The following is a 12087-nucleotide window of genomic DNA, read 5'->3' on the forward strand; positions in this document are numbered from 1 at the left end:
AACCCATTTCACATCTGTTTGTTAGGCTCTGACTCAACATATTATTCATTCTTCTGGATATTACCTGCATATATCATCTCAGCAAGGCATGTTTATGCTAGTGTGTAACTTCATGAGGGTGGTTTCCATTTTATTGAATGATCCACTGATTTTTAGCAGATCTAGTATATTTATTGTCACGTGGTATGTGTCATTATAGATGGGGTTTGGATTGGTGAATGGATTTGTTTACCACTTATAAACACGACTCAGAACTACAGGCATTTGGATCACCACTACTAATGTCCGCAATTCACAAATCACCACAGCACCAGCTAAGCCTTTTTCCAGCCTGCTTTATCTTCACAAGCCGTTCCTTGACATTGGCTTCTAACAGTGGAGATTCTTCAGCGTCATGTGCTCATGTCCTCTCTTCACAGCCTCCCATGCAGAACTTTTTGAAACTCACTAAGCTCCAAACCTGCGAGTTATAACATATTGGCATGGACTACATAGAAGGCACAATTCTGTTGTTGTGTCCAACTGTCGCATTATCAAGAATCTGCTGCCTAGCAACGGGAATGTGTTTTCCGAGTCGTTTGCCCAGAAACAGTCATTGTCCACAGAGTCACTGCTTAGCAATGGGTCTATATGTGACATTGCTCACTCCTTAATGTTATTTGTCCCGAATAGCCCGCTGGTGTACCGCCATTCCATCTCTTCTGAGGGCTGTGCTTGTAACATCTGATCAATCTTACCTTCCTCCCCATGGCTCAGTTCTCGTGGTGATTACTGTCCAACAGCTCCTGCTGCTCATTCATTAAGGCGGCTCGTCCCAAGCAGTTCCTCATAAGGTGCCAGTCAGTCCAGGTGTCCTACCATCACCCTTCTTTTCCACATCATGACACACAACAGGATGCCAACAGTAAAGACTCTTCTTTCGTTTGGTACAGGCTAACTACTTAAAGTGGCCTGTGCTTGTACATCTTACACTGTGTGCAGTCTCTTTTTCTGTTTTGGAGAGGACCAACCCCTCCACAATGCCCTGACATTCCTTTTCCTAAACCTGAGTGGAGGTTCAAGTCTTTGCTTCATGATCTTCCGTATGAGAACCTTCCTGAAGATCCTGCCAGCTGTACTCTCCTTCCTCAGACATAGTTGCTCCTCTAAGTCTTGATTCCTTGTTCCATTGATGCCTTCTGGTTTTGCCTAATGTCTCATCCTGAACATCTGTCCTTTCTGGGTTCTTGGTACATCCTTGTCCATCCCTGATCCCTGACAACCTTGTCCCTTGCATGGAGCAGGAATGGCAGGGCAGGTCATTGCTTTGCGGGTGTGTAGATGCCTGTCCCTGTACCGGTTCTTCAGTGCTCCAGAAGTTTCCACTGCTGCCTCTTCCTTAGAACCTCCTCATGCTCTGCCTTGGACTCTGTTTCTTCTCCATATGCCTCCAATTCCATGCCATTCACTTCTTCCTGAATGGTTTCCACAGCGGTCTCCATTTTCTTCTGCTGGGAGTCCATATCGGCCATCATCCATTCATGATGGTCTTCTAATTTCTACGGCAGCTACAAGACCTTCCATCATTGTTCCATTTTTTCCATTTTTGTAGTATGGTGGTATATCAATCCAATGACTAGTGTCACGTGTATGTGTGACTCTAGACGGGGTTTGGATTGGTGAATGATTTATTGACCACTTATTCACACATATCAGAACTATAATTAATTGGAGCACCACTGCTCTCTCTCTCACCCGTTTCATCTGGTACAGTTTAGAGTCTTTACAGAATTTTGTGAAAACGTTAATGAACTCCATAATAGTAGGAACAGATACCGTGCTGGATAATTGTCCGCTGCTTAATGAAGCTTCATATATCATGGAGTTAATCTGCTGTTAATAAAGTAAATAGTTTTCTATGTGTACATTGTTTGCATACAGTGAAGGATTGGTTATCTTTCACCTGGAGCTGTTAGTTGTAGCTTAAAGAATTTTGCTGGGAGGTGAAGTAATTTTTACTCTATGACATATCATGGAAAATTTGTGATATAGAAGCCAGTACATTGGCTGTAGTGTGTGAATTATAACCTTATGAGCCTATAATTTAAATTTTATGATTCTATATGTTACAGGACCAAACGCAAACCAACCAGAATACAGCAGTATATCCTACTAACTTGTATCGAAATATTGCTAAGGACAAGTCTGGTGTATTGAGACTGCAACCTAAACGTGTTCCTTTTAATCCGCCAAGCACATCATACAGAACTATGGTAAGAGAAAAAGTTTTCAGTACAGTAGAATGGTATTTTGTAGAAGTAGCATACGAATTTGAGTTCCTTCTGTATCTGTAATTGTGGTTTACATTCACGTTTTTATTTAATGGGTTTACTTCTCACTTCATTTTCTGTCTTAGTTTGAGGTCTGCATGAGTATGTCCACAGATTTATTGCTTATTTATCTTACATTGATAAAACCTGATCCTAGATGTTCATGTAGATTTGGTTGACCTACGTAGGTATCCATTGACTGAAATCATCTCATTCCATTGGGCCTAGTTAAGTAGGTCTCACCTCGCTTTTTCACCTGAGGGTGGACACAGATCCAGCTTCAGAAGCTTTGTGTTGTGTTTGGACTTCTAGAGGATTGGCAGGTTCAAAAACACATTAATATGAAGCACAGTTCATGTATGAATAAAATACAGTACAGATGGATGTAAAGACTTCAAACATGGGCTAAAAGTGTTTTACTAGATCATCCATTCTGTGCATAGTATGAGTTCCTCTTAGAGGGGCAGTAGTAAGCATCTTGTATCTCAAGAATCTTTGAGAATGATTTATTTCTCATATTTCCATGCAGTTATGTCATATGGTATAATTTTTTGGGGGAATTCCTCACATAGTAGCAATGTATTTAAACTACAAAAGAGGGTTATAAGAATTATTACGAATTCTGGAAATAGGGACTCCAGCAAGGACCTGTTCAGAAACTAGAAATATTGCCGTTCTATTCTCAGTATATTTTTTCATTATTAAAATTTGTATGTGTGTCACACACACACCCAGCAGGCCCAGCAGTATAATACACGCAGTCACAGGAGCAAGACACAACATAAAGCACAATCCACATACGATAATAGAAAGAGTGCTCCAACAGAAGAGATTAGAGGTGACTCGGGAAGTAAGATACGACGTAGGAAAAATACTGAACAATTTTAATATTTTTAATATTTGATATTTGTTGGTATATATGATAAATATATATTTTAATTATTTTAATATGAAGACAAGGCATGCAGTGAACTAGTTTGACGTTAATTGAATAAGCACCTGAAGATGGCACTTTTGTGCCGAAACATGTAGTGCGGGAGAAAGGAGTGAGGTAGATAAGTGTATGCACTAAAATATGGTAAAATAAATCATGGACTTAAATCAGTGCAACAGGACGCTAAAATATAACATTATTAGAAGTACTGTTAGGCTGTTCGGGGACGAACAACCTTTAGAAGGGAGCAGTGTGACGCATTATCTGACATCCATCGCCACGACAACCTCTACAGTCGGAACGGACACTTCCACGACAACGAATACGTGGAAATTGTGGAGTTCCCGCAGCGAATTGAACGAGACAATCTTGGAACAGCTGCCGCCAGAGACAGTTGAGACGTTGTATTAGAGTATTGGGCTAGAAGTCAAGTGATACTGCAAGCAATAATAATTGTAAGGTGTGTAAGAGTGAGTGTCCAATAAAGATTCGCTAAATCGGAGACCCACGTGAAGTTATTTGTCTCATGACATACCCAACACGTGACAATATTATAATTCTTTAAAATAAATTGATTTTGGAAAAGTATCTGGAAACAGTAGTAACATAACAGAGTTACCTTTACAAAGAAATTAATTGCAGAAGGAATTCAGGTTATGCTTGTTATCAATCAGTTCAGAATCCTTTGTCTTTGCATTGCCTATCCAAGTATCTAAAGATAAAACTGTGATTTTACCTGTTTTTGTGAATGGGTGTGAAACATGATCTCTGTCATTGGAAGTACACAGAATTAGTGCTTTTAATAACTGGGTACTGTGGAGAATATTTTGAACTAGAAAGGGTGAAGTAAGAGGTGGCTGGAGAAAATTGGGTAAGGGGGAGCTTCAACATCTCATATATCATACTGTGCAGCTTAAATCGCTATGAAATTCTTGTTTGTAATTTCTGCTGTAAATAAGTTGTAGGTATAAACCTCCTTCAGTATTAAGTTGCATCGCATGCCATGTGTCCTTTAATAAATGCATACACTTAGCCTTCCAGGGTTTTTAATTGTCAGACTTTGTAACAACTTATTTCATGTAAAACAGACTCTTTGCATTTGTGTATTTATTTGGAGTGGTGTATGTCTCTGTTCCTCTTGAAGAAAACAGTCTTCTGGGATTTGGCACCATGTATATGTGGTGTGCGAAGAGACCTTGAGACTGGTGGCTGCTTTTACCGTTTCTCACGGTCTCTTCGCTTTGCAGATTTCTTATATTTTTTCTTCTACCCTGAAGATGGAGGCGATACGTTCCTCCGAAACGTCGGTTAACACCACATATACACAGTGCCAAATCCCAGAAGACTGCTTTCTTCATGCTTCATATTATCATATTATTATTATTTACACAATTACAGAGCTTTGATGGCAGTGATGCAGGAGGCAATCAAGTGGTAAGTCGACAGCCAGTGATCTTGCCAATGTCGAGACCATCCACTAGTATGATGCCACCTCCAATTGTATATTCCGGCAACAGAGGTTAGTGTTCTGCCGTGTTCTGATGTTATTTGAATTTCAATTGTGAGAAAGAAATACATATGATGTACATGAACTGTGGACACTCATATACTTATTTCAGGGCCTCCAGAACTATAATTTTACCTATTATTTTGTGTGGGTGTGAAACTTTGGGATGGTATGGATTTGACTGATCTGACTCAGGATAGGGACCAGTGGAGGGCTCTTGTGAACACGGTAATGAACATTCAGATTCCATAAAATGCTGGGCAATTCTTGAGTAGCTGCAGATTTTGGTTCTCCTCAAGATGGGCTCAGCTCCATAAATAAGTAAGTAAGTAAGGGTGTGAAACTTTGGTCTGCCATTAAGAGAAAAAGAAGTGAGGTTAATTGGGAATATAGTGCTGAGGAGAATATGTGGACCTAAGAGCTAGGAAGTAACAGAAAGATGGAATATATTGTATAATAAGGAGCTTCATGATTTCTGTTCTTCACCAAGTATTTATTAGAATGAAGAAATGAAGAAGGGTGAATGGGCAGCATATGGGGGGGAGGGGGAATGAGAAATGCACATTATGCTTCATGCTTCAGTCAGGAAATCCAAAGGAAAGAGATCAAGTTGGAGACTTAGGCATAGATGGAAGGATATTAATAAGATGGATTTTGAAATGGTATCTGAGGATGTGGGCTGATTTCATTGCATTGATGATCTGGTCATGTGGTGGGTTCTCAATAATGAATTGTAGGTTCCTATAAAAGACAGAGAGCTTTATCAAGCTGAGACATCACTGGTTTGGCGACAAAGATCCTGCTCAGTTGAGTTTCTTTTATGCCTTGGTTCAGTATCCTTTTTGTGCCCTTCAGCTATTACAAGTATTGTCAGAGCATTATAAGGATGAGAATTTAATGGTCCAGTGGTAGGGTGCTAGACTTCCATTTGAAAGGTCTTGAAATACCATGCTCCTGACATAGCTTGGACCCCAGGTCCCTTTGCTGGACACCACCTCCACATCTTTCTTATTATTATTTTCCCTTTTATCGTCATCATCATCATGAATCACCACCATCCTACCATGGGGACAATGCAGGTATCGCTCAGTTTTTATTTGAAAATGAGGATCCATATTAGTAGATGTTAAAGGTTTCTGACAGTGGTGTGTAACACTCCAATTTACTGGGTTCTTGGACTTTGTCCATCGTCTGGTATTCTAAAAAACTAGAGAACACAACGTTTCAGAAGAAGTGTGTGTTCCCGTCCTCATTTGAGGCCGAGACACCCACTCAGTTGTGTCTCTTAATAATAGGTAACCTCAATCACTGGTCAGCCCATATCAGTATAATTACAGCTATATAAATACCTGAAACCAGGCTTTGTTGAAGGTAAATGAAAGGGAAAATATGCAATAAAAATTGTTATATAAAGTATGCACTTACCTGAAACTAAGATAGAAGGGAAGTGAAAGTATATATTATATATTTTTCCTGTTATCTTACTTTGACAAAGCCTGAATAGGAAGGATACAGAAAGGAGTGGTTGTGGCCTAATTTGAGGCATTATCCTGTTATTTGGCTGGGGGAGTGAAGAAAACCATGAAATACATCACGTAGTATAGCTAGTCTTTGTGCTGAGGTTTGAACCCAAAGGCCCCTGAATATAAAGCAGGAGTGCTACCTGTTTTACTGTGGCATATGGTAATGTGCAGTTTTATAGTTGAGTCTCTGTTTAGTTAATGATGCTGAAACTACACTATGATTATGGGTGATAAATTCCTCCGTAGTCTAGGGGCAACGTTCCCACCTCATGACTCAAGATATGCGGGTTCAAACCCGGCGGAGGTCGTGGCATTTTTAAGGGCGGAAAAATTCAGGGAACAAGTCCTCCGGGAGGAACTTTAAGCCGTGGGTCCCGTGTCATAGCTTTACGGCACGTAAAAGAACCTCATGTCTCAAGGAGTCCTCTGAGCCAAATTATTAAGGACATTTCCCACCCAACAGTGTCTCTAATGCCTCTGGTAGATGGGTTAAGCATCTAGATACCGCTGAGCCAGTAGAGGCCAAACTCGCTCGCTGAGTCGGGACTAATGGCACGCACCAGTATCGGTAGGGTATAGAGACTGGTAGAATATCACAGGGGGACGTACAATAGACCACTGGTCACGGTGCATGGGGAAACCCACCCCCTCCAATAATAATAATAATAATAATGGGTGATAAATTGGAAAAGAACATTCAAGACTCTATCCTGCTGTTTCTGTAGGATGACATTAAATCCTTAGATATCTTCAGTGAGGGTATCAAGTCTCGATTGCAGAATTTGAATCCAGGATCATAACAGAATCAGTATCAATGGATATGACCGCAATATTTGCCTTGCGAGAGAGAGAGGAAGACTGGGAGGCCACACTGAGGATAGTAAAAATTGAATTTGGATTCTCTGTAGAATGAAGTAGGGTAGCTGACTGCTACATGCTACGTTTGGTTCACTGTTCTGTAGCATATTCTAATTCTTATTTCTTACATACAGGAAATCAGTTACAAGAAATGACAAAGCATTACAAGAGGCACCAACCAATGGGTGGTAACACAGCTGTACCTGAAGATGTGATTGAGACAATTGATTGATTCAGGTGAGTGAATGTATGGTGTGTGCAGGTATGTGCATACATGCATGGGTTTGTGTGTCTTACCCAAAGGACAGTATATACTTATGTTAGTGGGTCCATTGCATTATGATAGTATTTGGATATGTTTAAATAAAAGGGAAGGAATGTCAGGTGGATTGTTGAAGCCCATTCTGTGTGTATAGAATATATTCTCCATCAGATAATTCTCTTCATGAACATGTGAGCTTGAAAAAATTTCCTGTTTCTTTGGAAAATTTGTCACACTTCTTCCTTTTCATGAGTTTTGTGTATTATAGTCAGAGAACACTATCTGTTCTTCCATTTTGTCACACAACATTTGATGAAATCTGGAGATGGTAAGTACTGAAACATAATTTTAGGGGTTAGAAGTATGCTAAGCTATTACTATTGAACAGTGTCCTAGTGTACCCCAGTACTGAGTATTTCATGAAGCCAAATTTGATTCTACTGAGTGGGACATGAGGATGTAACTTCAAGAAAGCATGTGATTCAGTTAGGAGTGAAATATTTACAGTATTATTGAGTTTCACATACTCATGAAGCTATTTAGCAATTGTATTCAAATGAAACATAGTAAAGTCCATACAAGTAGACGTTTGCCTGATGAGTTTCGAATTCAGAATGGTATGAGATAAGAAAATGCTTCATTGCCATTGCTTTTAAACTTCGACATTTAGATACTCAGAATAAAACCTTAAAGGACTGAAACTGAATGAGACTCATCAGCACCTGCTCTATCCTAGAGGTAATTTAGTGGGGAGAACTCACATACATACTATCACATATTAGAGGTTTACGTGAAAAATAGAAATGGGTTCTGGATTGGATGATTGTCTTTATTGGCACTTTGATTACAATTACGATTAATTATAACAGCTCACAATTAATGAATGTCTAAGATTCACTCCATTTCTTTCTGGTCTATGGGTGTCTTCTGTATGTCTACCTTGGTTCTGATTTATGAGTTGGTTACTTCTTCAGCCTCCGTTGTCCCCTGGTTAACACTCAGCTTCGGAATCTTATGACTACATTACTGTTACTCTATTATAACTTCAGGGTGACCCAACTATAAGTCACCATGTCTAACAGTTTCTCTGTTATTCTGTGTGTACCTGTTACCATGGGAATATGTCTAGTGACTTGCTACCTAGCAATGGAGGTCATACTGTTGACTGTGTAATGTCGAGAATGTGTTTACTGAAGCATTGTGTAGCAATGGTTTATTCCGTCACATTGGTCCCGCCTTAAGGCTGTTCATCATGAAAAAGCCTGTCAGTGTGTCATTGTTCCTTCTTTTGAGGGCTGCGCTTGGTTTCGGGGGGTCCCCCCCCCCCCATGGTGACATCTCTCCAGCCATTGGCACTACTCCCTCCTCAAGGGCGATCATCCCACCCAGCTCCCTGTAAAGGTGCGAGCTGATCCAAGTGTACCATTATCATCCTTGGCCTAGAGTTTCTCTGGATCTTGTATAACACATCATTGATTCTGGTGAATTCTGGTTATGGGCGCTTCCATGGGGATTGAAGCTTGGGTGATTTCCCCTTTGTGCAGGTTGGACAATAGAGCCACACTCTGTCACCGCCATGGTAACCTGCACAGTTAGCAGGCATACAGAAGATCTGCCAGATGCTAATGAGGATACTGGTCTAGATGTAACTGTAAACTGAACTAAATATAATGCTCATGTCTCATCACTAGAATGCAAGCCAAAATCATAACATGATTTAGTAAAGTGCAAAATTCAAATGTCTGTGAGTGACACTAACAGATTTTGAAATTGCATTCATGAAGAAATTAAAGTAAGATTAAATGTGTACACAACACACAGCACATAAGAAACATCGAACCATAAGCCATACAACTTCAAGCTGACGTCTCCCATCTTCGGGATGAACTAACAAGGAGGAATTCAGCATTTTAGATTAAATATTTTAACATTTAGCGTTTTAACTTAAAACAGTTTCGGATGAAAAGTGAGGACTTGATAGTGTACTCAACTATCTTAGTAAGTTTTGTGCTTTTACACGTCAGCATATTGTAGCAGCGTCTACACGACAAACATAACTGTGAACATCATAAACAACGACAGTGTTTCCATAGTTATAGCAAGTGCCTCTGATGATGGTTGTATCAAACCGAAACATGTAAGGCAGAAGTGATATTAAAAAAGTGACCTACAAATTTTTACACTCGACAGACTCTCTACTAACTCTGTGGGAAATGCTTTCTGTCATTTGTTTTGTGGTCTTTTTTTTATACTTGTCTGCTGTGTGAAAACAAAAATTATTTTATGTAAAACCACAATTTGTCCAGTAGTTTTGTATGGCTGTGAAACTTGGTCTCTCACATTAAGGGAAGAATATATATTAAGAGGGAGCCATGATAGCTCAGTCGGCACAGTGACTGCCTGTGGTCCGGACAGCCAGGTGGTTGAAATTGACTCATTTTTTCTTCTCCTTGTCATCCAGATGTGTTCTTGGGTCCACCCAGCCTCTTACCCAATGGGAACCGGCAATTCTTTCCACGGGGAAAAGTGGCCAGGTCGTGAAAGTGACCATTCACCTGCAACTAATGTCGAGATTAGGAATGCATGGATCTATACATCCACTCCCCCATATGCCTTAATTGCATAATGTTTAATTAGTTAAGCGCAGGTACACCTTCGTACATATTAAGGATATCTGAGAACAGGGAGCTGAGGAGATTATTTGTATCTTAGTTAGATATTAGAATTATCAAAGCAAGAGGATGAGCTGGGAAGGGCATGTAACAAGAATAAGAGGCAGGAGAAATGCATACAGAGTTTTGGTAGGAAAACCACAAGGAAAGATGTGGCTGGATTTTATTTGGCTGAGGATAAGGGATCATTGGTGGCTCTAGTGGACACAGTAATGAACTTACAGGTTCCATAAGATGACTGGGAATTTCTTGAGTAGCTGGCCAGCTGCTCAAGTATGATTTAACTCTGTAGAGTCAGTTTGCCATTTGAGATTTTCCTGAGATTAGTGTTCAAATCCCCTGCTTCCCAAAGAAACCATTTTTTTTTCTTGGCACTACAGCCCCAGTGGGCCTGGGCCTACCTCCATGAACTTCTCCATTCACTTCAGTTTTTCTAGATCTTACACATTCGGTAGGACTCCTTGGGCAGGTGATCAGCTCGTCGCAAGGCCTCTACCTGTACACAAACACAGAAAAACGCACACACACAAACTAAACATCCATGACCTGAGTGGGATTCGAACTCACGATCCCAGTTTCCAAGCGAGCGAAGAAAGTACATGCCTTAGACCGCTCGGCTACCGTGACCGGCGAAGAAACCTTACATGATGATTTTCCTGTATGCATTTTATGTTTTTTATTCAGTGACTTGTGTGTTGTGTGTACCTATTTCAGCTGTTCTTGATTTCCTTTCATGTCCAATCCATATATTGCAGCAGTGTAAGGGAATGCTTCTGTAGCACGTCACTGCCTTTCTCTTTCTACCCTAAATTATGCTGCTATGAACTAAATGAGTTAAGCAAGATTAGAAACAGATGTTCATAATGGAAAATGTTATGTTATGTCTATTCTCATGAATTTTAAATATTAAATATTGGTTCTTATTCTTTTGCCTTGTTTAACTTTTTTCAGCTGGATTTAATTCATCTGCCAGCAGCTATTTTTAAACTTGGCAGCAGTGAGATTCATATTGTAAAAAGTGACACCATATCTGCTTGTGCCTGTGTAACCAGCAACATGGACACAGTTATGCAAGCACGGACCCTAATGGTGAAATGATTATTTTGTGTCTGGTTATTTCAGTTTATCTTGCTGTGTGTATGTGTTAATGAGTGGTGGGAGTTCTGGTATTGTTTCCTACTGTGTACAGGTTATCATATTGGATTATTTAAGAATGTGTTTGTGAATTTTGTACCGTGTATTTTTCATTATAGTTTCAGTCTTAAAATAGAGATTTGCAGTAGTGGATAGAAATTTTTTTAAAATTAGCAAACTGTCAGGCTAGTTATAATGATAAATCTGTTTCATAAAAACTACTATTTTATGTCATGTAACACTGTAATGTTCCTCTGCAAAGTTGATGGACTGATACCAGATTACATGGTGTCATATCACAGAAGATGGTACTGTGTAGAGAACCCCAAATCCAGACTACTTCTTAAACACTGTACAAAGAGAAAATCATATGTAGCCAATAGTTCTGTTGGTTACGCTGCTAATAGTACATTTATTTCTCATGAGAATGCAGATTCCAAGTACATCAGTTGGAATGTTATGTATGTTCGTACTGTATTTGAAATAAAGGTCTGTTCATTTGGTTTGACTGTTTTGGAAATAGCCACCAATACTGCATGAAATCCAAAATTTGAAACCATTTCTTCAGTATTATGTCAGCCCCAGAGTTTAAGCCAAGTGATGGTGAGGTAATTGTGAATGGCATGTATGGGGATAGTAGGAAGATGTTGTTGAAATTTATTGTTTTCTTATTACTGTCTTAGTCTTGAAGATGATGATAACACTTTCATGCAAATCGCTTAAAATATGAATTTATCCCTAAAATCTGATGACATTCTTTCTTGCATAACACAGGACCTTAATTCTCTAAAGATTCATAGGACCTTCTTTTGTACAACTCTCAAGGCTTAGACAGTCTCTTCTTCACTCTCAGCAGTTACTTGCTATACGTATTTGTAATATGCTGCC

General features: G+C 39.6%; 1 protein-coding gene across 7 annotated transcripts in view; it reads left to right on the top strand.

Annotated features, from left to right (window-relative positions):
• LOC111862641 (transcriptional regulator ATRX) overlaps positions 1-11702 on the top strand; it is a 95664-nt gene extending 83962 nt beyond the window's left edge. For 6 of the 7 annotated variants that reach the window (XM_033750740.1, XM_023848158.1, XM_023848163.1 and 3 more), the window contains 4 exons: positions 2112-2252; positions 4636-4762; positions 7266-7368; positions 11017-11702. In XM_033750740.1, the coding sequence (XP_033606631.1) occupies positions 2112-2252; positions 4636-4762; positions 7266-7363 (366 nt within the window). In that variant the 3' untranslated portion in view covers positions 7364-7368; positions 11017-11702. The remainder of the gene's footprint in view (positions 1-2111; positions 2253-4635; positions 4763-7265; positions 7369-11016) is intronic. The other variant, XM_023848162.1, reaches the window with a different exon arrangement.
• Positions 11703-12087: the final 385 nt, after the last annotated feature.

The sequence above is a fragment of the Cryptotermes secundus genome, unplaced genomic scaffold, assembly GCF_002891405.2.
Source record: "Cryptotermes secundus unplaced genomic scaffold, Csec_1.0 scaffold5, whole genome shotgun sequence".
Classification (NCBI taxonomy): Eukaryota; Metazoa; Arthropoda; class Insecta; order Blattodea; family Kalotermitidae; genus Cryptotermes; species Cryptotermes secundus.